This window comes from Talpa occidentalis, unplaced genomic scaffold, assembly GCF_014898055.3.
Source record: "Talpa occidentalis isolate TD23 unplaced genomic scaffold, MPIMG_talOcc4v2.1 talOcc4.7, whole genome shotgun sequence".
In the NCBI taxonomy this organism is placed as follows: domain Eukaryota; kingdom Metazoa; phylum Chordata; class Mammalia; order Eulipotyphla; family Talpidae; genus Talpa; species Talpa occidentalis.
Genome location: NW_023605083.1, coordinates 86,145,335 through 86,171,295, shown reverse-complemented (window position 1 = coordinate 86,171,295; position 25,961 = coordinate 86,145,335). Strand labels below are relative to the sequence as shown.

Sequence of the window (25,961 nt, the reverse complement as noted above, 5' to 3'; positions counted from 1 at the left end):
GAGGATTCACCAGAGACAGAGCAGGGAACAGAACAGGCAGACTGACTGAAATACACTGCTGAGGGGAGCAGTGGGAGAGTCAGCAGAGGTCTGCTGCACCATGTTGGTAGCTCCCTGGCCGGGGTTCGAACTTGTGCTGCAGTGGCTGTGGATAGCTTCATAGGTTGCGTCTTAACCCCTGGCACCACCAGGGAGGCCCTCATTTTATTTTATTTATTTATTTATTATTATTTTTTTTATAGAGGCATGTTTTATTTATTTGTTTGTTTGTTTTGTTTATACAAGCAGTGGGTACAGTCAGAAGCGCCAGAGGGTGAGAGAATTCACCAGAGCCAGAGCGGGGAGCAGAGCAGGCTGAAGGACCGAAGTACACTGCTGAGGGGAGCAGCGGGCGGCAGGAGAGGTCTGCGCGCCATGCGGGACCCTCCTCCGGTGGCCGGGGAGCAGCCGGGGATCGAACCGGCGCTGCAGAGGCCCCGGGCAGCTTTGCAACCCAGCGCTCAACCGCTGCGCCACCGGGGAGGCCCCTTCATTACATTTTAATTGAAGAAACAATTATGGGTAACTGAGAAGAGCCTCTAATGAGAAATCCATAGGAAAAAAAGAAAAAAATAAGGAAACACACAGAGTATAGAGAATACGACTTCAGAAAAGGTCTTCTTTTACTCAGAGAGACAAGGAATTAGATCATAACCAAGAAACAAGAAATATCAGGGGGGAAAAATAGGGCATTTGGGAGAACTAAAATGAGTACTTGGAAAGTAAAAGTGGAGATGCACCATGGGGGAGTGTGTGTCACGTCTCCTCTGGCCCCCACGATTGGCCCTCTGGGTCTGTCTCCCAAATAAGTTGCTGATGATATCGCCAAGGATACCAGTCATTGGTGTAAAACTGACCATTCAGAGCAGAAACTCCCAGACTGAAGCGGTAACTTCAGCCTCTGCCCTCATTATTAACACCCTCAAGAAACCTCTGAGAAACAGAAAGGAGGAAAATATTAAGCACAGTGGAAATAAGACTTTATTTTTTTTTAAATGCAATTCAACAAGTTTTGTTATTGTTGTTTTATTTAATTTTTTTTGTTGTTGTTAAAGATTTATTTATTTATTTATTTATTTATTTATTTATTTATTTATTTATTTATACAAGCACTGGGTACAGTCAGAAGCGCGGGAGGGTGAGAGAATTCACCAGAGCCAGAGCGGGGAGCAGAGCAGGCAGAAGGACCGAAGTACACTGCTGAGGGGAGCAGCGGGTGGCAGGAGAGGTCTGCGCGCCATGTGGGACCCTCCTCCTGTGGCCGGGGAGCAGCCGGGGATGGAACCGGCGCTGCAGAGGCTGCGGGCATCTTCGCAACCCAGCGCTCAACCGCTGCGCCATCAGGGAGGCCCGGAAATAAGACTTTAGATGAGATTGTCAACATAGCCTGAAAGAGTCAGCTCTGATTTCTAGCTAGAGAACTCAGGCACCATTAAAGAGATCCTGGACCCCATTCAGTCTGCGGGCTGCCATGTTGACCACCACCACCCTCATGACATCAGTGGTGGTGAGGTGGCGTGCCAGTTAAGAGTTAACAACGGAGGACCTACCTGGTGGTTAAGAGGTTAAGTCTCAGCACATATCATGCTATCCCCACTCCTGTGACTGAGTTAGATCCCCCGCCAGGGAGCTAACCCACATATGGCACAGCAGACCTCTCCTCTCTCCCATGGCTGCTCCCCTCACCAGTGTGTTTCAGTGGCTCTATCTGTTCGGCTTCCCACTATGTTTCTGGTGAATCCACTCACCCCCACACCTCTGGCCTACATCCCAATTCTTTTTTTTCTTTTTTTTTTTTTTTTAGAGGCATGTTTTTATTTTTATTTGTTTGTTTGTTTTTGTTTATACATGCACTGGGTACAGTCAGAAGCGCGGGAGGGTGAAAGAATTCACCAGAGCCAGAGTAGGGAGCAGAGCAGGCAGAAGGACTGAAGTACACTGCTGAGGGGAGCAGTGGGCGGCAGGAGAGGTCTGCGTGCCATGTGGGACCCTCCTCCGGTGGCCGGGGAGCAGCCGGGGATCGAACCGGCGCCACAGAGGCTGCGGGCAGCTTCGCAACCCAGCGTTCTACCGCTGCGCCACCTGGGAGGCCCCATCCCAATTCTTGCATGCATAAATGAAACTACATTGCTGAGGGCAGCATCAGGCAAGACTGGAGAGGTCTGCTGTGCCATTTGGGTTAGCTCCCTGGCTGGGGATCGAACTCATGCCACAGTTGCTGAAGATAACTTGATAGTGACTGAGACTTTAATCCCTGTATCATCAAGTAGGCCCCATTAATTAAATTTTAATTAAAAAACGTTAACAAAGGAAGACTCCATTTATAAAAATAAAATCTTAAGAAAAAATAGTTAACAAAGGAGGGCTTCCCTGGGATTTAAGTCTCAGAGCTATCAAGCTATTGCCAGCCACTGCAGCATAAATTCAATCCCCAGCTAGGAAGCTAACCCACATGGTGCAGCAGACATCTCCTGCCTTGCAGGAGATTAAAAAAAAAATTTTTTTTAAAGATTTATTTACTTGGGCCTCCCCGGTGGCGCAGCGGTTGAGCCCTGGGTTGCGAAGCTGCCCGCAGCCTCTGCAGCACCAGTTCGATCCCTGGCTGCTCCCCGGGAGGGTCCCACATGGCATGCAGAACTCTCCTGCCGCCCGCTGCTCCCCTCAGCAGTGTACTTCGGTCCTTCTGCCTGCTCTGCTCCCCGCTCTGGCTCTGGTGAATTCTCTCACCCTCCCACGCTTCTGACTGTACCCAGTGCTTGTATAAATAAATAAATAAATAAATAAATCTTAAAAAAAAAAAAAAAAGATTTATTTACTTATGCATACAAGAACTGCAGTACAGGCCCCAGACGTTTGGCGGGTGAGAGACTTATCCCCTTGCACCACCAGGGAGGTTCCTCAGTCTAAATTCTTGTCTTTCATGCCTAAATTTTCAAATGAATGGTTAATTCCCATGGCCTCCATTGTTTCATAACCTCTTTGGCAACCTGGAAAGTTTCCTATTATTTTTTTGAAACTGCTCTCTTAGGGTAGAGAATTCTTTCTTGCCAAGCCTGTGGTTTTTCTCAGTCCTCACTTGCTCCACATAAATGGTACAGAGGGTTTCCTTTTCTTGAAATTCTTCCTTCCTGTGACTCTCTCCCAACCTTCCCAGCTGTTCCTTCCCTGACTTTCTGGCCTCCTCCTTTCCCAGATCATGTGTCTCAAGTCTTCCTCATCTACTTTTTTATTACTCTTTCAGTTTCTCTAAGCCTCAGTTTCTTCATCTATAAAATGGAGCTAATAATAGCACCTACTTCATTGGATTATTGTGACAGTTAAATGCATATGTATTATTATATATTAATATATAAATTAATATAGTCATGTTTGTTCCTCTTCCTAAACTGTAATCTAGCAGGTTCCACCATCTGTTATTCCTGTTTCCTTTCTCTTTCTTTACCCCCTCAAATTCTTCACATCCACCCATCTCCATCAAATCTTTAATGCTTATTTTCTTCCTTGAGTTGTATGAATTGCTACACCATCCAACACTTGCCTGGATTTACATTTGCATTTTTTCATTAACTATTTCACCTTTAAGTCCTAAATTCCCAACTAGATTGAGAGGATGTGTGGGTTACCATTCCCTGCATCCTCCGCAACAAAACTGATGTGAGTTCAAACAAGCTTAACTGTTGACTAAATGAGATTCAAGGTTGTTACAGACTTAGGGACAGTGAAAAAGCCTTGGCCGGAGATAGAGAGTAACTCAGGAAGCAAGACAGAGGCAGAACTCTAGGAAACCAAGAAGCATTTATAGGCTGTCCACTATACAGTCCACAGTGTAATCATTGTCAGAGAGGAAAAAGAGAAATGCTAAGGGAAGGGTAAGGCATACAGCAATGTAGACCGCCACGGCCTCTTTTATTTTTCTAGATTCATTGACTAACTCCAAACTCCCAGCTACTATGAGCTGAGAAGGTGGCTTTTCCCCTTCTATGATCCTTGACAAAAAGTGGGCAGTCAGCGGCCTCCCCTGGTGGTACAGGTAGTTGAGTGCAGTGCTGTGAAGCTGTCCGCAGCCCCTGCATCACGGGTTTGAGTCCCAGCCGGCAAGGGAGATAACCACATGGCGCAGCAGACCTCTCCTCTCTCGCCCGCTGCTCCCCTCAGCAGTGTATTTCATCAGTCTGCCTGTTCTGCTCCCCACTCTGTCTCTGGTGAATCCCCCCACACCTCTGGTCTGTACCCCAGTTCTTGTATGCATGAGTAAATAAATCTTTAAAAAAATAAAAAAAGAAGGGGGCACTCAGTACACAATGGCTGAACGCACCTATGCATGCATGAACAAAGAACTGATTGATTCGGCGCTAGCACTGCACCTCATCTACATTTATGAGACTCACGCAGACTCGTACACATTTTGACACACTACTTAAAAATTGTTCTCTGGGGGCCTCCAGGCAGTGACTACTCGCTCACTAAACAACAAGGCCTGCCAGTGGCCCTACCGCAGTCTAGGAACACAGGAGGCGGGGCTTGCGTCCGTCCGACCACACCCCCCCGCGTTCACGTTCTTCCGCCTACCGCCCGCCCCCTCCGGCCCGAAAGACAACTCTAATTGGTGAATTCTCTAATCCGTCTCAACACAGCGGCGTCTATTGGCTCAACTGCTGAATCGAGTTGCGCACTTCCCGGCGTCGGGTACGCGCAGCGGACGTAGGTTTGCCGCCATTGTGCTTTGAGGGAAGGCTGTCTGTGTGAGGGGTATGTGGTGGCCTTTAAAGGCGGGCCTGGAGGAGGGCGGGTGGGATGCGGCCGAGTAGCTGGAGGACTGGGTCAGGCCGGGCGGGGCGCATGCTAAACGAGGCCGGACTGCGGGCCGTGGGGTCCTGGCGCGGCACCGCTGCACATCTTGTGGGCTGGGCCTAGTTCATCCTTAATTTTTTTCTTCCGCCGCCCTCCAGATTCTCCGGGGATGGCCGGAGTATTTCCTTACCGAGGGCCGGGCAACCCGGTGCCCGGCCCTCTAGCCCCGCTGCCGGACTACATGTCGGAGGAGAAGCTGCAGGAGAAAGGTGAACGCGTGCGCGCGAGGCGCCTGCAGGCCGGGAGGCTTGGGGGTGGGGGTGCGCGTGCGCGTAGTGGGTTTGTGGCCATTCTTCCCGTTCAGCGTCAAAACATTCGATGTCAGCTCACTTGCTAGCCCCGTTTATTTTTTCATCTAATCGAGTCTTGCAGACAGACAGTGGTTGAAACATTGGGGCGACGATAGCGATAAAGACAAAACCCACCTTACATTGCAGTGAAGCAAGTATGCACACACACCAAAAAAACCCTTCAAAAATCTGTAACAGAAATGTGATAATGTGATGAGGGAAAAAGTAACAGCAGGAGATGACACAGCTGACTTAATGTGCAAACCCCTGTTGCATTTACCTGACAGGAGCTTACCTAGAGCAAGAGGTGGGGATGATTGAGCTAATGTCGTATAGTCCTTTTTTTTTTTTTTTAAAGATTGATTTATGCATACAAGAACTAGGGTACAGGCCAGAGGTGCAGGAGGTGAGAGGACTCACCAGAGACAGAGTGGGGAGCAGAACAGGCAGATTTGACTGAAATATACTGCTGAGGGGAGCAGCGGGCAAGACGGGAGAGGTCTGCTGCGCTATGTAGGTTGCTCCTTGGTCTGCTGCACTATGTGGGTTGCTCCTTGGCCCACCTGGAATCAAACTCGTGCTTCAGAGGCTGCAGATAGCTTCGCAGTGCTGTGCTTTAACCCCTTGCACCATCAGGGAGGCCCTGTTGTGCAGTCCTTTAAACCGAGGTGTCTTTGTAGCCCGAAAATGGCAGCAGTTGCAAGCCAAGCGTTATGCCGAAAAACGGAAATTTGGATTTGTGGATGCTCAGAAGGAAGACATGCCCCCAGAACATGTCAGAAAGATCATTCGAGACCATGGAGACATGACCAACAGGAAATTTCGCCATGACAAAAGAGTCTACTTGGGGTAAAGAAATATTTTATTTGATGTTTCACCCGTTTTCCTTACCCCATATTGCAGTCCTGGATAGCTGTTCTCTTGCTTTGGGACAAAAATCTTTGACAACCTTCCTTGGAGGATGTGAGCGAGGGGGAAAAATACTAGAACTCTGTCACGATTTCCAGATCTTTTAGTTATGTTCTTTAGTGCCCTAATTTTTCTCCCTGATCTGAAACGAGAACTTTAATTTGTCTTGTTGATGCTTTGATAAGATGTTCCTATCTGAAGCTCACAGTAGAAGTTTTGGGCGTTCTTGTGCATTCTTTTTAAAAATTAATTAATTTTTTATTTTAATATTTATCATTTTTTTTTAAATAGTTTTTTTTTTTATATATATAGAGGCATGTTTTCTTTCTTTCTTTATTTGTTTGTTTTTGTTTATACATGCACTGGGTACAGTCAGAAGCGCGGGAGGGTGAGAGAATTCACCAGAGCCAGAGCGGGGAGCAGAGCAGGCAGAAGGACCGAAGCACACTGCTGAGGGGAGCAGCGGGCGGCAGGAGAGGTCTGCGCGCCATGTGGGACCCTCCTCCGGTGGCCGGGGAGCAGCCGGGGATCGAACTGGCGCCGCAGAGGCTGCGGGCAGCTTCGCAACCCAGCGCTCAACCTCTGCGCCACTGGGGAGGCCCAATATTTATCATTTTTTAATGTGCATTCGTGCCTATAATTTCTCAGTGACCAGAATTTTGAGACTTTGAGGTATTTAACTCCTGAGGTCCCTGTATTCTTGTTTTTCTCTCCCCAAACTGGGTGATCACAGGTACAAAAAAATGCCTTCGCAGAATTTTCTCTAGAATGTGGTGCTATGATACCCTGTGGCTTCTTTGCATGGGTACAGATAGCAGAGCACCTTGTCATTTCTAATAATCTCTTTTTTTTTAAAGGCATGTATTATTTATTTATTTGTTTGTTTATACATTCACTGGGTACAGTCAGAAGCGCGGGAGGGTGAGAGAATTCACCAGAGCCAAAGCGGGGAGCAGAACAGGCAGAAGGACAGAAGTACACTGCTGAGGGGAGCAGCGGGTGGCAGGAGAGGTCTGCGCACCATGCGGGACCCTCCTCCGGTGGCCGGAGAGCAGCCGGGGATCGAACCAGCGCTGCAGAGGCCGCGGGCAGCTTCGCAACCCAGCGCTCAACCGCTGCGCCACCGGGGAGGCCCTAATAATCTCTTCTTAATGTTGCAGTGCCCTAAAGTACATGCCCCATGCAGTCCTCAAGCTCTTGGAGAACATGCCGATGCCTTGGGAGCAGATTCGGGATGTGCCTGTGCTGTATCACATCACTGGAGCTATTTCCTTTGTCAATGAAATACCTTGGGTCATTGAGCCTGTCTACATCTCCCAGTGGGGGTGAGAAGGGCTGGAATATGGTGGGTGGTAGAGGTGTATGGGTGGCAGTGGGCAGAAATGGTTGTGTGACATTGTTGACTTTCAGGTCTATGTGGATTATGATGCGTCGAGAAAAAAGAGACAGGAGGCATTTCAAGAGGATGCGTTTCCCCCCTTTTGATGATGAAGAGCCACCTTTGGACTATGCTGACAATATCCTAGATGTTGAGCCACTGGAGGCTATTCAGCTAGAGCTGGACCCTGAGGAGGATGCCCCTGTGTTGGACTGGTTCTATGATCACCAGCCGTTGAGGGACAGCAGGAAGTGAGTGATAGTTGGAGTTTACCACTCCTGGGAGAGTTTTGGACCTCCAGGAGTCCTGAGAGTACAATATGTACTATGACTTGGCTAGTTGGTATACCTACTTGACGTGGGCCTCTCTTTGTTATCTAGGTATGTGAATGGCTCCACTTACCAGCGCTGGCAGTTTACATTGCCTATGATGTCCACTCTCTACCGCCTGGCTAATCAGCTTCTGACAGACTTGGTAGATGACAACTACTTCTATCTATTTGATCTGAAGGCCTTCTTTACCTCTAAGGCACTCAATATGGCCATTCCTGGAGGCCCCAAATTTGAACCTCTTGTTCGGGACATCAACCTACAGTAAGTTAGAGTGTAAGGCTATTAGGTACCTTGGGTTGAATAAAATCTAATCTTGGCCTTTAAGTTCCCATTGTAACTTTCAAACTCACCAGTTAGTGTGCTTATCTTTGATTTTGTGTCCTAGGGATGAGGACTGGAATGAATTTAATGATATTAACAAGATCATCATCCGACAGCCCATCCGCACTGAATACAAGATTGCTTTTCCATACTTGTACAACAACCTTCCACACCATGTCCACCTCACCTGGTAAGAGCTGGAATAAAAGCAGGGGCAATTGGAAGGATGGCGTTTAGGAAAATCATGATTGAGTCTTCTTTCATTTTAGGTACCACACTCCTAATGTTGTGTTCATCAAAACTGAGGATCCCGATTTGCCGGCTTTCTACTTTGATCCTTTGATCAACCCAATTTCCCATAGACACTCTGTTAAGGTGAGAGAAAGGAATGTTCGATCTCAGAGCTTCCAAGAGAAATTCCTGGGTATGGCTGAAGTGTTAGCAGATAAAAATCCAGCTAGCTGAAGACATGTTTTTTATCCCTCTAAGTGTTCCCCTGGAGCTGTATGTTAATTTGAGTGTTTGGCATTGGACTCAATCCAAGTTGTTGGTATAATCTTGGTTTCTGTGATGATTCATCTGGGGTTCATCGTTATTCCTCTGGGACTCTCTAGTCTATTCTGGTCTGTTTCTGTTGTGTTCTTTTTCTTCACTCTTAAATCCTTTTATTGAGATGTAACTCACTGTAACATACAGTTCGCCCACTTCAGTGTTTCTTTGTTTATTCAGAGTTGTGCAGTCATTATCACAGGTAACTTCAGTACTTTTTTGTTATCCTAAAAAAGGTACCGTACTTACTAGTAGTGACTCCCGTTTCCACCCAGTCTCCCTTCCCTAGGCAACTTCTGATCTATTTTCTCACTATAGATTTGCCTATTTTAGACATTTCATACAAATGGAAACATACACTATGTGATCTTTTGTGATTGATTTCTTAACACTTAGAATCTTGTTTTTGATGTTCATCCACATTTCATTGTGTTCTTATTATGAACAGAATGCCTTCCCTAAGCCCAGTGCTTGAAGCTTGAGCAGGAGGTGACTGCAGTGTTTACCTCTTATGATATCGGGGCTCCTAAGGGAGGCCTTTGGTGGTGAGCCATTTGGGGTGTGAGTACTGGTGCTTGCTGTTCTGGTTGGCCCTGACTTGTTCTCTGCTCCCTCGGCCCCCTTTGCCCTGGCCCTTTAGGGCTTCTTTTGTCAGGCAGCCCAGTTTCCATGGCAGATGTAGCCACTGTGCTTGGCCCCAGAGAGTTTCCCTCTCATCCCAAGTCTCTGCCCAGTTTAGTGGGAGCTGAACCCTTGGGGTTCTTCTTTCAGAGCCAGGAACCGTTGCCGGATGATGATGAGGAGTTTGAGCTTCCAGAGTTTGTAGAGCCCTTCCTGAAGGACACACCCCTCTACACAGACAATACAGCCAATGGCATTGCCCTGCTTTGGGCTCCAAGGCCCTTCAACCTACGTTCTGGTCGTACCCGCCGGGCCCTGGACATCCCCCTTGTCAAGAACTGGTAAGGCTTCTGTGGGAGGCAGTGGTAGTGGATATATCGGAGAAAACACTTTCAGCTGGATGGGTTTAAAGCCTGGACCAGAGTGACTGGAAGGATCTTATTTTTCTAGGTATGACTAACTTGTTTTTCTAGGTATCGTGAGCATTGTCCTGCTGGGCAGCCTGTGAAAGTGAGGGTCTCCTACCAGAAGCTGCTTAAGTACTATGTTCTGAATGCTCTGAAGCACCGACCCCCAAAAGCCCAAAAGAAGAGGTAAGTACCTGAAGGGCCCTGCTCAGACTTCTCTTGTTCCTAAGATACCAAGAGGCTAACTCTCCGTCTCCTTCTTTCCACCCCAGGTATCTGTTCCGCTCCTTTAAAGCTACCAAATTCTTTCAGTCCACGAAGCTGGACTGGGTAGAGGTGGGACTGCAGGTTTGCCGTCAGGGCTACAACATGCTCAATCTTCTCATTCACCGTAAAAATCTCAACTATCTGCACCTGGATTACAACTTCAACCTCAAGCCTGTCAAGACGCTCACTACCAAGGTGTGTGTATTGGATCTTACGGGGTCTCGAACTTGAGGGATGGACTGGTTTTGCCCTGGTCCCTAGGGAAGATATTTATCCAGTTAGAACATTTTCTGAATATTTTTTCTGTTTTTGTCATTTTGTCTAGGAAAGAAAGAAATCTCGTTTTGGGAATGCTTTTCATCTTTGTCGAGAAGTTCTGCGTTTAACTAAGCTGGTGGTGGACAGTCATGTGCAGTATCGATTGGGCAATGTGGATGCCTTCCAGGTGAGGCTAGGTAGCCCCAACCTCTGTTCAGGGAGGGAAACTGAGTAAAGTCTGCACAGATCACGGAACTGGCTCTAGCATTAAAGCTTCATGGGCAATTGTGTTGCAGCTAGCAGATGGATTGCAATATATCTTCGCCCATGTGGGGCAGCTGACGGGCATGTACCGATACAAATACAAGCTGATGCGGCAGATTCGTATGTGCAAGGACCTGAAGCATCTCATCTACTACCGCTTCAACACGGTGGGACTCTACCCTGTTATATTTAACCTTCTCAGATCCATTGTAATTTTTATATCTATTCTGGACTTTTTCCAGGGACTTATTTATGGAGAGGCTCTGAGTATGTCATTTTGTCCTCACCTTGTGGATCTCAACACTTTCCCTTAAAGCGCACCTTTAAGTCTAAATGTGAAAACCCAGTTACTGGTTCCTGCTTTAAAATTGCTCATTTACCACATTTTAGATTTTGAGGTTCCAGAACTTTCCCTTTTCCCCCTTTACGGCCCCACACCTGCCCAATTTTTTTTGTTGTTGTTGTTCTCTAAATGAATTGCTAACTTGTTGATTCTTGATCTCTGCTTGGGATTACAGGGCCCTGTAGGGAAGGGCCCTGGCTGTGGCTTCTGGGCAGCTGGCTGGCGGGTCTGGCTGTTTTTCATGCGTGGCATCACCCCTTTGCTGGAGCGATGGCTGGGCAACCTTCTGGCCCGGCAGTTTGAAGGTAAGTGGTTTTTCTCTCCAACTCCTGTATTTGCTTCAAGAACAGCTCCTGTGACTTCCCATTCTTTCCCCTGCCAAGTTTGAATCTGTGAGAACCTCTTCTTGCTGGATTCTCTCTCTTCAAGTTTGAGCTGCTTCTTGGACTCCTTTTTGAGATCTTGAGGTTATTATGCATTTGTGGATAAAAATTCCCGTGAAGCATAGTTGAGGATATTTGAGATAGCTTGTTTTTTTTGCATGTGCCGGGTATGTGGATGTTTTGTTAATACTTAATGATTTCATTGTAATCAAGAGTAATTGGTGGGGTGTGGGGGAGGCTTTAAGAAGTAAACATAATGGCAAAGACTCTTGAATTTAGTCATTTTGACTTCTAAACCAATGCTTGAAGGAATCTTTTGATCACTTCTAGGCCGACACTCAAAGGGGGTTGCAAAGACTGTAACAAAGCAGCGTGTTGAGTCTCATTTTGACCTTGAGCTTCGGGCTGCTGTGATGCATGACATCCTGGACATGATGCCTGAGGGGATCAAACAGAACAAGGCCCGGACAATCTTGCAGCACCTCAGTGAAGCCTGGCGCTGCTGGAAGGCCAACATTCCCTGGAAGGTAGGCCTCCCCAAATCATAAGGGTGCATGGACTCATCTTCCAGGAATTAGGATTATCACTCCCGGAAGGTCTTAGAGGGTTAGCTGGCTCCCATCACATTCTCATTGTACTTTTTGCACTTTCAGGTTCCTGGGCTGCCAACACCCATAGAGAATATGATCCTTCGTTATGTGAAGGCCAAGGCTGATTGGTGGACCAACACTGCCCATTACAACCGAGAACGAATCCGCCGTGGGGCCACTGTGGACAAGACTGTTTGCAAAAAGAATCTGGGCCGCCTCACCCGTCTCTACCTGAAGGCAGAACAAGAGCGGCAGCATAACTACCTGAAGGTCGGGCAGAGTAGGCTGGGCTGGGGAGGGGTGGCAGGAGAGTAGATGCGGAGTTGGAATCATACCTTATCCTGGAGGGCTTGAGCCATAGGTGGGAAATCTAATTATTGCATCTACCTTGTAGGACGGCCCTTACATCACTGCAGAGGAAGCAGTGGCGGTGTACACTACCACTGTGCATTGGTTGGAAAGCCGTAGGTTTTCACCCATCCCGTTTCCCCCACTCTCTTACAAGCACGACACCAAGTTGCTCATCTTGGCCTTGGAGCGGCTCAAGGAAGCTTATAGGTGAGTAGAGTAGATGGGTTCCTTTGAGGATGTGACGGGAGGGAATGGCATTGTTTCAGAGTCCAAAGAAAGAAGCCAGTCCTTTCTTGGCTTGAGTTCTTCTTGGTTTTCTCATTTATGTTTCCTTTTGCCTTGCCAGTGTAAAATCTCGTTTAAACCAGTCTCAGAGGGAAGAGCTTGGTCTGATTGAGCAGGCCTATGACAACCCCCACGAAGCATTGTCCCGCATCAAACGTCACCTCCTCACACAGAGAGCTTTTAAAGAAGTAAGTGAGATGCCCTACAAGTTATATTTTGGCAATGTTCTTTCTTTATGGCAACCACAGTGGCAAGTTGACTCACATGATTGGTGGATTGGTGTAAGCCAGCTTCCCTGTTCCATAGGTGGGCATTGAGTTCATGGATCTCTATAGCCATTTGGTGCCAGTGTATGATGTGGAGCCACTGGAGAAGATAACTGACGCATATCTGGACCAGTACTTGTGGTATGAAGCTGACAAACGCCGCCTTTTCCCGCCCTGGATCAAGCCTGCTGACACAGAACCACCACCTCTGCTTGTTTACAAGTGGTGCCAAGGTAATGGGATTGTTCTCTGAGGAAGGTGAATTGAGTTCTCCATCAAAATTCTTATCAGAACAGCACAATTGGTTTACTGTCTTGTTGGGATAGAACCAAGGAAATAGCGTTGTTAAACTAAGCAAAGCTGACACTCCTGGCAGTGCAGATGAATGAATGGAGTGGTAGTGGGGTTGGGATATTTATGAAATATGATAGTCACTCTAGGCAATAATCCTGAAAGGGAATTTCTAATTTGCTGGTGCCTTGTATTACCTACTTCCCAGGCATCAATAACCTGCAGGATGTGTGGGAGACAAGTGAGGGCGAGTGCAATGTCATGTTGGAATCACGCTTTGAGAAGATGTATGAAAAGATCGACTTGACCCTACTTAATAGGCTGCTGCGACTCATTGTGGACCACAATATAGCTGACTACATGACAGCCAAGAACAACGTTGTCATCAACTATAAGGTTTGCTTTAGGCTCAGGGCAGCATGGAATTTGGTGATGGGGTGGGGGGCGGGCATGGATGTCTGTCCTACTGACATAGGACGTCCTCAGGGGAAGATAAAAGAGGATAGGCCTTGGAGAAGCCTGGTACTTGGCCTAGGTTTAGAGTTCTTAAGAATTCTAAGTCTTTCTCTCTAGGATATGAACCATACGAATTCATATGGGATCATCAGAGGTCTGCAGTTTGCCTCCTTCATCGTGCAGTATTATGGCTTGGTGATGGATCTGCTTGTATTGGGACTGCACCGGGCCAGTGAGATGGCTGGACCTCCTCAGATGCCAAATGATTTTCTCAGTTTCCAGGACATAGCCACCGAGGCTGCCCACCCCATCCGTCTCTTCTGCAGATACATTGATCGTATCCATATTTTCTTCAGGTGCGGGCTTGCCTGGCTTCTTATCCCTGCAGGGCATTGAGGCATATATCCTGCCTCTGGAGAAGTACCTGCCGTGCCTTAGTAGAGTTGCTGCTGTGTTGGGGTCCTAAAATGGAATCAGTCCTATGAGTAGGGTAGAGGTTAGCGGGGGCGCTCTTACCTATGGGGCTGTGTGTCTCGGGAGATCCCTGTGTATTTAGGCCTCAGCAGTACACTTTGCCTGATGTAGGTTCACAGCAGATGAGGCTCGGGACCTAATTCAGCGCTACCTGACAGAGCACCCTGATCCTAACAATGAAAACATCGTTGGCTATAACAACAAGAAGTGCTGGCCCCGAGATGCCCGCATGCGCCTCATGAAGCATGATGTCAACTTGTGAGTCTGAGATGGGACCATGGGGACTGGAAGGAGCCAGCTTGAGGGGCCCAGAGAGCAATTAGCGGGAATTCATGAACTTGCATCCTGGCTGGGAGGAGTGTGTTTTGTTGGGGTCTCAGTCTGGCCTTTGAGGGGGAAGCTGCTTCTAGGAGACTGATGTGCTCATCTGTTCTTTGTGGGCAGGGGTCGGGCAGTGTTCTGGGACATTAAGAACCGCCTGCCACGGTCAGTGACTACAGTTCAGTGGGAGAACAGCTTCGTGTCTGTGTACAGTAAGGACAACCCCAACCTGCTATTCAACATGTGTGGCTTTGAATGCCGTATCCTACCTAAATGCCGCACCAGCTATGAGGAGTTCACGCACAAGGATGGGGTCTGGAACCTGCAGAATGAGGTAGAGTCTGGGAAGGGGGCTAGGAGTAGCAGTAGTTCCCCTGTAACTTGGGGGTAAGTGTGGATGAGGAACACCGGTACGCCTTTTTATTATCACTCTGTTGATCCTTGTTGGGTGAGTAGGTTTTTTAGTGGTGGGCAGAATTTGTCCTGCTCCAATGGCATTTTCAGAGATAAGTTAACCCTGACCTTGTGGTTTAGGTTACTAAGGAGCGGACAGCTCAGTGTTTCCTCCGCGTGGATGATGAGTCAATGCAGCGCTTTCACAACCGTGTGCGTCAAATTCTGATGGCCTCTGGCTCCACCACTTTCACTAAGGTACAGAAGGCAATTAACTCCAGCCTCTTTCATGTCCTCTATCCATCTTGCATCCCTCTCAAGTCTTCCTCTGTGTTTGCTGTTGTGTTCAAGGCTTTATGCACACATTATCTGTAAGATAGGGTCTCTACCTTTGTTGCGCTCACTGCCTAATTGGGGGAACAGATGTTGCGGAGGGCATTGCCTGCCACTCTAAGAAGTCTGTTTCTTAGCATGAGTGACATTTTCAGACCTTTTGTTTAATTCTAATTGTAGGATTACCCAGGGAAAGTATAGATTGATAATAGTTGAGGGATGGGTTTGGAAGAGTAGGGAGCACTGAGAAGCAGTGTGGTCAGACTGGAGAGTGCTGTGTCATGGGAGCCAAGGTGTCAGGAGTGTCCAGGATGGGAGTCAGTATTTAACAGTGTTGTTGCCTTGAAAGTGTTTTGGTTAGATATGACCTGAAATGTAGCCATTCAACTTGGCAGTCAAGACATTGGTGGGGCCTCCCTGGTGGTGCAGGGGTTAAAGACAGCACTATCAAGCTATCGCCAGACACTGAAGCAGGAGTTCGATCCACAGCCAGCCAGGGAGCAACCCACATGGCACAGCAGACCTCTCCTGCCTCGCCCGCTATTCCTCTCAGCGGTGTGTTTTAGTAGATCTGCCTGTTCTCTCCCCATTCTCTCTGGTGAATCCTCTCATCCCCTGCATCTTTGGCTTGCACCCCAGTTTTTTTTTAAAGATTTATTTATGCATACAAGAACTGGGGTACAGACCAGAGGTGTGGGGGGTGAGAGGATTCACCAGAGACAGAATGGGGAGCAGAACAGGCAAATCTACTGATATACTGCTGAGGAGAGCAGTGGGCGAGACAGGAGAAGTCTGCTGTGCTATGTGGGACTCCTCCCTGGCCGGGGATCGAACTGGTGCTTCAGTGGCTGTGGATAGCTTCATAGGCTGCGTGTTAACCCCTTGTGCCACCAGGGAGGCCCCTACACCCCAGTTCTTGTATGCATAAATAAATAAATACTTTTTTTTAAAAAGACAATATTGGTGACCTTAGCAAGAACTGTTTCAGAAATGGGATAAAAGCCAGATTGCAGTGGGCGAAACTGTGTGTGAAATGAGGGAGTGGAATGGAGACACCCAGAGTTGTTGATTGCCAGGCTTGGATTAAGAGAGGAAGGACATTAGATGCCATCTAGAGGGAGATAAAGTCAAGACAGCTATTTTTGAATAGTTACGACTTGAGTATGCTTACATTAAGAAGGAACAAATAGCTCTTCAGAGTACAACAGAAAGTGTGGTATTGATCTATCAATGTTCTGGAGAAGCTGAGCAGGACAGAGTAAAGGGCAAGCAGAGAAAACATCCTTGGGGGGCCTCCCCTGGTGGCGTAGTGGTTGAGCGCTGGGCTGCAAGGATGCCCACAGCCTCTGCATCGCCGGTTCCATCCCCGGTTGCTCCCCGGCCACCAGAGGAGGGTCCCACATGGCGCGCAGACCTCTCCTGCCGCCCGCTGCTCCCCTCAGCAGTGTACTTCCTCAGTCTGCCTGTTCTGCTCCCCACTCTGGTGAATCCTCTCACCTTCCTGCACTTCTGACTGTACCCAGTGCTTGCATAAATAAATAAATAAATCTTTAAAAAAAAAAAAAAAGAAAAGAAAACATCCTTGGAATCTAATAGAAAATTGACACAGATTTCCCATTTACTTTCTGCCCCCACATATGCATAACCTACCCCATTATCAGTGTCACTCACCAGACTGGTACATTTTTTACCAAGGATGAACTTTTATTCACATCATAATCACCGAAGGTCCTAGTTTACCTTATGGTTCACTCTTGGTGGTGTTTAGTGGGGTTAGAACAACTGTATAATGGCATATATCCATCATTATGAAATCATACAGAGTATTTTCACTGTTTTGCAAATCCTATTCTCTGCTCACCCCCCACACACATTTATTTTTAAATGGAAAAAAAAGTGTTGTCTAATGTACCAAGGGTCAAGAGGATACAGTGAAAGCTCCCAGTTGATTTTTTTTTTAAGATTTATGTTATTTATACATATGAGAACTGGGGGGGTAGGCCAGAGGTATGGGGGTGGAAGGGGTAAGAGGACTCACCAGAGACAGAGTGGGGAGCAGAACAGGCAGATTGACTGAAATACACTGCTGAGGGGAGCAGCGGGTGAAACAGAGACCTGGTGAGCCATGTGGGTTAGCTCCCTGGCCGGGGATTGATCTCAGACTGTCATAATGTTAGCGCTGAGACTTAACTGCTAGACCCCAGGGAGGCCCTAATTTTCAAATACTTGAGGATTTTCCAGGTATTTTTGTTACTAGTTTGATTCCATTACAGTCAGAAAATATACTCTCTATGTTGCTAGTTTTTTCAGGTGTACTTGTTTTATGGCCTAGCATGTATGATGTATTAAGGTGATTGTTGTTATTGGATAGGATGTTTTGTAAATACTGATTAGTGGATTAAAAGAAATTTAAAGATTTATTTATTTATGCAAAGAAGAACTGGGTTGTAGGCCAGTAATCCCATCAGTATATTTTTTACTTCTACATATTCTAATTTTTGGTCTCTGTAAGTTCCACTTAAACTTGTTTTTCTCTCATTTTCATATTTTTCTTTATATACACAAACATAATTACAAGGTTTTTGATAGCTTTTTTAAGGTCACTGTCTATTCTGTTACCTGTAATGTTTCTAGGTCTATTTGTTGAGGATTTTTCTCCTTTTTTTTTTTTTTTTTTTAAGATTTATTTATTTATGCATACAAGAACTGGGGTACAGGCCAGAGGTGTGTGTGTGGGGGGATGTCTGAGAGGATTCACCAGAGACAGTGGGAAACAGAACAGCAGATTGACTGAAATACACTGCTGAGGGGAGCAGCTGGCGAGACAAGAAAGGTCTGCTGCACCATGTGGGTAGCTCCCTGGCTGGCTGGGGATCAAACTCTTGCTGCAGAGGTTGCAGCTAGCTTCATAGTGTTGTGCTTAACCCCTTGTGCCATCAGAGAGGCTGCGCCATATGTGAGTTAGCTGGGGATCCAACTCATGTGGTAGCATTGATAGTGCTGAGACTTAACCCCTATGCCACCAGGGAGGCGCCTATTATATTCCTCTTTTTTTTTTTTTTTTTTTTAATAGAGGCATGTTTTTTATTTATTTATTTGTTTGTTTGTTTGTTTGTTTTGTTTATACATGCACTAGGTACAGTCAGAAGCGCGGGAGGGTGAGAGAATTCACCAGAGCCAGAGCAGGGAGCAGAGCAGGCAGAAGGACTGAAGTACACTGCTGAGGGGAGCAGCGGGCGGCAGGAGAGGTCTGCGCGCCATGTGGGACCCTCCTCCGGTGGCCTGGGAGCAGCCGGGGATTGAACCGGCGCCACAGAGGCCGCGGGCAGCTTCGCAACCCAGCGCTCTACCACTGCGCCACCTGGGAGGCCCTCCTATTATATTCCTTTAAAGAGCATTAAGTTGTGGGCCTCCCCAGTGGCGCAGTGGTTAAGCATTGGGTTGCGGAGCTGCCTGCAGCCTCTGCAGCACTGTTTCGATCCCTGGCTGCCGGGTGAGGGTCCCACATGGTGCACAGACCTCTCCTGCCGCCCGCTGCTCCCCTCAGCAGTGTACTTCGTCAGTCTGCCTGCTCTGCTCTCCGCTCTGACTGGTGAATTCTCTCACCTTCCCGCACATCTGACTGTACCCAGTACTTGTATAAATAAATAAATAAATCTTAAAAAAAAAAAAAGAGTATTAAGTTGTGTTCTTATGTGCAGTTTAGCCATTTGTAAATTATTATAGTTTGTCCCTTTTGAGCCTTGCTTTTCAGCTTTGTTATAGCAAATAGCAGCACCCTTTATTTTTTATTTATTTTTTTTTAAATGCTTTCCTTTTTTTTTCTCCCTGAAGATTTATTTATTTATTTATTTATACAAGCACTGGGTACAGTCAGAAGCGCGGGAGGGTAAGAGAATTCACCAGAGCCAGAGCAGGGAGCAGAACAGGGAGATTGTGGAAGTACACTGCGAGGGGAGCAGTGGGCAGCAGGAGAGGTCTGCGCGCCATGTGGAACCCTCACCCGGCGCTGCAGAGGCCGTGGGCAGCTTCGCAACCCAGCGCTCAACCACTGCGCCACGGGGGAGGCCCAGCACCCTTTATTTTAAGGCTAATTTGCCTTCATTATTAAGTTGATAACTTTCTGGGTACTCTACCCAATTTCCATGTATTACTAGGTCTCAGCTCTGGCTGTGGGAACACAAAATTTTCTAGGCTTGTCTGAGCTGTGGAACAATTCAGCCTACTGCTTTTGGGTCTTTCTTTGACATCAGGGAGTAATGCGTACAGATAGGTATTCAACCAAAAACTAAGGGACATCGGCTCATGAATCTCCGGACCTCTTTTTTTTGTACTTTTTTCAGTCTCTTTATTCTCTCCGGTGCGCTACCACACAAATTCTAGCTGCCTTGACCTCCTAAACTCTGGCTCTTAATTTCATCAGAGCCATTAGAATCTGTTTCCATTATCCCTTCATGTATGTGCTATAATTTGAAAATGCCACTAGAATGTAAACTGGGGCATGTGTAGGACTCACTTGGTTTGTTCCCCTTTTCTCAAGATTTATAGCCTGTGCTGCTTGTTTGTCAGTTGCCTGAAAATAATGTTTTATGTATCTCATTTAGTTTTCTACTTCTTGTTGGGAAGGGAGTTTCTGTGGTCCACTAGTTTTTATTCTCCCATTAAAATTTAATAGTTTTTTCACCTCTCTTCCTTCTCCCCCACCTACCATGGGATTACTAACTGTATTTGGTTTTATTTTAATAGTGATTATAGTGCCTAAATTTTTATTTGAAATGAAATTAACACTTAAAGTATATGATTTATAGCCATAAGAAAGGAGGAAATGCACCCATTTCAACAAAATGGAGGCAATATTAATTATATGCAGCAAAGTAAGTCAAAACAATAAAAACAAATACTGGGCCCCTGTGTAGCAGACAATTCGATAACAGAACACTTTCAAAAACTAGTGCACATAAGTAAGCATTGTAAGAGCTCTGAGGTTAAGAGGTAAAAGAGAGGGAAAGCGACAAGAGACACAAAGGATGGTAAATGTCTAGTGAAACCCTAGCTACAGAGAGGTCTATAGTGGTTTATGCGGCACTTAGAGATGTAAATAGGTTTTCAGAGTCAGGTGTCATAGTCAAGATATTAACAGGAGCCACCAGGGGGGTTCTAAGAAAAAAAGAGAAGTCATAATAAAAAATAAAAAAGGTATACAGTTGTGGTTTTCAGTATAGTCATAAAATTGTGTGACCAACACTTCTATCCAATTCCAAAACATTTTTATCACCCCCAAAAGGAATACTATACCAATTAATCACTCACTCTCCATTGTCTCCCACTGACCAACTCCTGGCAGCTGTTATTCTACTGTCTCTATGCATTTGCTAATCTGAGCATTTCCTATAAATGGAATCTTGGAATACGTGGCCATTTTTTGTGTGACTTTTTTTAAGCACAATGGTTTCAAGGTTCATCCTTCTTATAACTTGTAACATGTACCCTGTTACTTTTTGTGGCTGAATAATACTCCCTTATAACCATTGCAGTGTATGTGAAAGAGTTATCTCATCATGGTTTTAATTTACACCCCCCTAGTGGGAGTGAGCTCAAATCTTTCTTGACAACTAGGGAGAATGTAACTAACTGGACCAGTTAGTCACCTACCCCTACCTCTAATGACTCATCTGTAATTCTTTCCCACTATCTCAGATTGTGAATAAGTGGAACACAGCTCTCATTGGCCTCATGACATACTTTCGGGAGGCTGTGGTGAATACCCAGGAACTCCTGGATTTGTTGGTGAAGTGTGAGAACAAGATCCAGACACGTATCAAGATTGGTCTCAACTCTAAGATGCCAAGTCGATTTCCCCCGGTTGTGTTCTATACCCCTAAAGAGTTGGGTGGACTTGGCATGCTCTCGATGGGTCATGTGCTCATCCCTCAGTCCGACCTCAGGTAGGACTTATCTGAAAATTTTGCTAGACACTGAGGGTAAGGGATGTTTCTTTAAGACTTTTTTCCCTTCTAATCCTGGTTGTGCCCCAAAACAGGTGGTCCAAGCAGACAGATGTAGGTATCACTCACTTTCGTTCAGGAATGAGCCATGAAGAAGACCAGCTGATTCCCAATTTGTACCGCTACATACAGCCATGGGAGAGTGAATTTATTGATTCTCAGCGGGTCTGGGCTGAGTATGCACTCAAGAGACAAGAGGCCATTGCTCAGAACAGGTAGGCATCCAGAAGATGATAGCAGTCCTGTAGAAGGTGAGAGGGTACCTGTTTAGCCCTGTCCGGAGGTTGGGAGAAGTGCACACAGCACACTGTATTTTAGTGAAGACAGGAAGTAGGTTCTAGCTCTGACCCCAATTGTTGGCCAGGGAGAAATGTTAAACTCTTTATATCAGCGTGTATTTGACTTTATTATTATTATTTTTTTTTTGGGCAGACGACTGACCTTAGAAGATCTAGAAGATTCATGGGATCGTGGCATTCCTCGAATCAACACCCTCTTCCAGAAAGATAGGCACACATTGGCCTATGATAAGGGCTGGCGTGTTCGAACTGATTTTAAGCAGTACCAGGTACCAGGAGGAGATAGTTGAGAGATTTTTCTCTGAATTAGGAGAATACTTGGCCATGCCGGGATCCTGGGGCAGTAGCTTCTCAGAAGCTTGACCATATCTGTCTTCTTGCCATCCAGGTTTTGAAGCAGAACCCTTTCTGGTGGACACACCAGCGGCATGATGGGAAGCTCTGGAACCTGAACAACTACCGTACTGACATGATCCAGGCCCTAGGTGGTGTAGAAGGCATTCTGGAACACACACTCTTTAAGGGCACTTACTTCCCTACCTGGGAGGGTCTTTTCTGGTGAGAATCCTCCTCTTCCCTTAGAGTGACTCATTACAACCTTTTGAGTTCTCCTTCTATGCTTTTGTGGTCTAAAGTGGTATTTCCACTGCCAGGATGTCGCTAGTGCTATAGGAAATGGCAGACCTTTCCTGTTTTCTTGTTCCCAGGGAGAAAGCCAGTGGTTTTGAGGAATCTATGAAGTGGAAGAAGCTAACTAATGCTCAGCGATCAGGGTTGAATCAGATTCCCAATCGTAGATTCACCCTTTGGTGGTCCCCAACCATCAACCGAGCCAATGTGAGTGTGGTTTGTAGACATGGGAAGCTAAAAACAAGTGTTTCTACTTAGCTATGTCCTAAGAACTGAAGCCTCACACACTTTTCCCTATCAGGTATACGTAGGCTTTCAAGTACAGCTGGACTTGACAGGTATCTTCATGCATGGCAAGATCCCCACTCTGAAGATCTCTCTTATCCAGATTTTCCGAGCTCACTTGTGGCAGAAGATCCACGAAAGCATCGTTATGGACTTGTGTCAGGTGGGCTAAAATTGAAGGGGGAGGAGGCTCCCAAACAGGTCACCTCGCTCCTTTGGGTGTGGAAGCACTGATAACAAGATTTCTGTTGTGGTACCTGTTATAATAAATTCGACAAGCCCTTATTCTAAGTGGGCCTTCAAATTAAGTCATAACTTTTCCAATTTTGCTTCCAGGTTTTTGACCAGGAATTGGATGCACTGGAAATTGAGACGGTACAGAAGGAGACAATCCATCCCCGGAAGTCCTATAAGATGAACTCTTCCTGTGCTGATATCCTACTTTTTGCCTCCTATAAGTGGAATGTCTCCCGACCCTCATTGCTAGCAGACTCCAAGTGAGTGCCTATGACCCAGCCCTCGGCATTCAGAAATCTTAGTTTTACTGATCTAGCAGTACTACTTGGGGAATTACCCTTAGTTGCCTTTTTCCCAAACTTGGAGCCAGTGCTACTTCTGAATCCTATTAATACCAACATCCAGGTCTGCTGATTCCCTGAGGGGTATTACTGATCTAGAACAGGCAGAGGGGATGGTTTGGGGGCTTAGATGTGATAATTGGGAGAATTCTGGTTCTGGGGACATCAGTTGTGCTTTCTTGGACTCCTAATCCCTCTCTACCTGCAGGGATGTGATGGACAGTACCACCACTCAGAAGTATTGGATTGATATCCAGTTACGCTGGGGGGATTATGATTCCCATGACATTGAGCGCTATGCCCGGGCCAAGTTCCTGGACTACACCACAGACAACATGAGTATCTACCCTTCACCCACAGGTGTGCTCATTGCCATTGACCTGGCATATAATCTGCACAGGTAAGCTGGGACTGACAAGCTTGTATTTTCCATTAGCCCCATGCTTTAATGTACATGTAATTTTTAGTTTGTCTGGTAAGATGAGGTTTGGGATATTCTTCTGGGTTACTAATTTTTCCCTGTCTCTGTGTACATAAGGAGATGCTTGTCAGTCTTGCCAGCAGTCTGTCTTCTCTAGAGTTGTAGTTTGCCTTATTCTTAAACCTGTCAGTGGGTCTTATCTTTTCTTGCCTCTTCTACCCTCACAGTGCCTATGGAAACTGGTTCCCAGGCAGCAAACCTCTCATACAACAGGCCATGGCTAAGATCATGAAGGCAAACCCTGCCTTGTATGTGTTACGTGAACGGATCCGGAAAGGACTGCAACTCTATTCTTCTGAGCCCACTGAGCCCTATCTGTCCTCTCAGAACTATGGTGAACTCTTCTCGAACCAAATTATCTGGTTTGTGGATGACACTAATGTCTATAGAGTGACTATCCACAAGGTGAATTTTGAAGCATTGTAGGGTTGTAGGACTCTAGATATGCCTACTTGAGGGTAATTGGGCAAGTGGGTACATACTGGGATGGAGACAGGATGATTGTGTCTAGGCCATACTAACTGATGTGATCATTTTTTATTCCACCCCACACCACCCCTATTCTTCAGACCTTTGAAGGGAATTTAACAACGAAGCCCATCAATGGAGCCATCTTCATTTTCAACCCACGCACAGGACAGCTCTTCCTCAAGATAATCCACACATCTGTGTGGGCTGGACAGAAGCGTTTGGGACAGGTGAGTAGATGAAGGATAGACTGTTGGACCTTGTTGCCTCTTGCTCTTTAGTGAGTGGTTGTGGGTGTGCTCTGTACTATTTCAACCTATTAATATGGTTGGACCGGCCTGTGTGATTACTATGATTGCAAGATGCCCTTGGCAATAATCATTGAAAAATAAAACTTTATTATTTACATGACTTGGAAATTATGCAGCACACCTGGGGCCACATAATGAAATAAGTGCATAGAGTGTGTGCATAGGCCTGGGGTTCTGCTTTTATTGGGATTGAGAGTGGGAGAATTTAGAGTTTCTCAGGCTTGCTCTTTATTGGTAAATTTGAAACATAAAAAATGAGAATGGAAAGCACAGGAGAAAACGAATAGCCCAAATGGTCAGTTATAAATCAAGATCTTTAAAGTAAAGGGGTCTTTGTGGGAATAGGAGACCTGACTCTATAGCTACTCTTGTGGCTGCCACTGCGTCTATTTAAGATAAGCTGAAGTGGAAGCCTCTCAAATCAAACCTTAAGTTAGGCACTTGGATTACCGGAAGACAAAACCCAACTTTAAGGGCTTATGCTACAGAGGTTGTACATGAAAGTCTCCTTTTTCCTCTGTTGAAAGATTATGGGCATCTCATTTCAACTGTTTCCCTGAATTACTTAGGAAATTTTCTCCTGTAGGAGGCTGAGTATGTGTGGTCCTTCATTACCAAGCAGCTGCTCTCTGCTTCCTGACTCTTGAATTTATCTTGAACTGGGCTGCCAGAAAGGGAACAAACATTCTTAAAAATATCACTTTAATCAGATTTCTTAGATTTTTTTTTTTTTTAATAGAGGCATGTTATTTTTATTTATTTATTTGTTTGTTTGTTTGTTTTATACATGCACTGGGTACAGTCAGAAGCGCGGGAGGGTGAGAGAATTCACCAGAGCCAGAGCGGGGAGCAGAGCAGGCAGAAGGACCATAGTACACTGTTGAGGGGAGCAGCGGGCGGCAGGAGGTCTGTGCGCCATGTGGGACCCTCCTCCGGTGGCCGGGGAGCACCCGGGGATCGAACCGGCGCTTCGGAGGCTGAGGGCAGCTTCGCAGCCCGGCGCTCAACCACTACGCCACCAGGGGAGGCCCATAACCAGATTTCTTAACATCAAAATCTTTGGTCATCCCCCTTTTGCTGCATTAACTTTTCTTTGGCTTCTCGTACACTTGCCATTTGCCTGGGATGTAACCTGAATAGCTGCAATTGCTTTTCCTTTATAGCATGTCTTCTCTTGCAATCAGTCCAGGGTCCTAGTATCCCACATCCCTGTTGCTCATCTCCACTTATGTGACTTTGCTCATATAGCTCTCACTTTCTAGAGAAAATTCCCATGTTCCCTTTGTTAGTCACAGTCTTACTCATCCTTTCAGAGCTATTTTTAAAAAAGATTTATTTTATTTATTTATGCATATAAGAACTGGACTGCAGGCCAGAGGTGGGGGTGGGGGAGGGTGAGAGGATTCACCAGAGACAGAGTGGGGAACAGAATAGGTGGATCTACTGAAATACACTGCTGAGGGGAGCAGCAGATGAGGCAGGAGAGGTCTGCTGCACCATGTGGGTTAGCTCCCTGCCTGGCTGGGGATTGAACTCGTGCTACAGTGGCTGGCAGTAGCTTGATAGTGCTGAGACTTTAACCCCTGCACCACCAGGGAGGCCCTCAGATCTCTTTTTGAGGGCAGTTTTTTATCACCTTTGTCCACCTTTTGTACCTGCTGTATATAGCATATACCTGTACTGACTTAATGATGTTGTACGAGTTGTTGAGCCGGCTAGGTTGAAACATTCCTTTTGGGCAAAGCCATTTGACTTTTTTTTTTTTTATTATTCGTGCATATAAGAACTAGGGTATAGGCCAGAGGTGTGGAGGGTGAGATGATTCACCAGAGGCAGAGTGGGGAGCAGAGCAGGCAGAGTGTCTGAAATATACTGCTGAGGGGAGCAGCAGGTGAGTCAGGAGAGATCTGCTGTGCCATGTGGGTAGCTCCC

At 46.4% G+C, this 25,961-nt stretch overlaps 1 protein-coding gene across 1 annotated transcript in view; it reads left to right on the top strand.

Moving 5' to 3' along the window:
* The first annotated feature begins 4,725 nt into the window (after positions 1 to 4,725).
* The window catches only part of PRPF8 (pre-mRNA processing factor 8), a 29,090-nt gene continuing 7,854 nt past the window's right edge, over positions 4,726 to 25,961 (top strand). The window contains exons 1-34 of the mRNA XM_037491494.1: positions 4,726 to 4,788; positions 4,989 to 5,099; positions 5,861 to 6,029; positions 7,250 to 7,414; positions 7,500 to 7,718; positions 7,848 to 8,060; positions 8,185 to 8,310; positions 8,390 to 8,495; positions 9,441 to 9,631; positions 9,764 to 9,883; positions 9,970 to 10,159; positions 10,290 to 10,409; positions 10,519 to 10,653; positions 11,005 to 11,134; positions 11,543 to 11,739; positions 11,866 to 12,072; positions 12,197 to 12,360; positions 12,500 to 12,626; positions 12,745 to 12,937; positions 13,204 to 13,391; positions 13,569 to 13,807; positions 14,037 to 14,183; positions 14,370 to 14,580; positions 14,781 to 14,897; positions 20,670 to 20,917; positions 21,013 to 21,192; positions 21,410 to 21,545; positions 21,665 to 21,834; positions 21,984 to 22,113; positions 22,208 to 22,354; positions 22,528 to 22,688; positions 22,978 to 23,169; positions 23,418 to 23,655; positions 23,820 to 23,948. Of these exons, the coding sequence (XP_037347391.1) occupies positions 5,000 to 5,099; positions 5,861 to 6,029; positions 7,250 to 7,414; positions 7,500 to 7,718; positions 7,848 to 8,060; positions 8,185 to 8,310; positions 8,390 to 8,495; positions 9,441 to 9,631; positions 9,764 to 9,883; positions 9,970 to 10,159; positions 10,290 to 10,409; positions 10,519 to 10,653; positions 11,005 to 11,134; positions 11,543 to 11,739; positions 11,866 to 12,072; positions 12,197 to 12,360; positions 12,500 to 12,626; positions 12,745 to 12,937; positions 13,204 to 13,391; positions 13,569 to 13,807; positions 14,037 to 14,183; positions 14,370 to 14,580; positions 14,781 to 14,897; positions 20,670 to 20,917; positions 21,013 to 21,192; positions 21,410 to 21,545; positions 21,665 to 21,834; positions 21,984 to 22,113; positions 22,208 to 22,354; positions 22,528 to 22,688; positions 22,978 to 23,169; positions 23,418 to 23,655; positions 23,820 to 23,948 (5,505 nt within the window). The 5' untranslated portion in view covers positions 4,726 to 4,788; positions 4,989 to 4,999. The remainder of the gene's footprint in view (positions 4,789 to 4,988; positions 5,100 to 5,860; positions 6,030 to 7,249; positions 7,415 to 7,499; positions 7,719 to 7,847; positions 8,061 to 8,184; positions 8,311 to 8,389; positions 8,496 to 9,440; positions 9,632 to 9,763; positions 9,884 to 9,969; positions 10,160 to 10,289; positions 10,410 to 10,518; positions 10,654 to 11,004; positions 11,135 to 11,542; positions 11,740 to 11,865; positions 12,073 to 12,196; positions 12,361 to 12,499; positions 12,627 to 12,744; positions 12,938 to 13,203; positions 13,392 to 13,568; positions 13,808 to 14,036; positions 14,184 to 14,369; positions 14,581 to 14,780; positions 14,898 to 20,669; positions 20,918 to 21,012; positions 21,193 to 21,409; positions 21,546 to 21,664; positions 21,835 to 21,983; positions 22,114 to 22,207; positions 22,355 to 22,527; positions 22,689 to 22,977; positions 23,170 to 23,417; positions 23,656 to 23,819; positions 23,949 to 25,961) is intronic.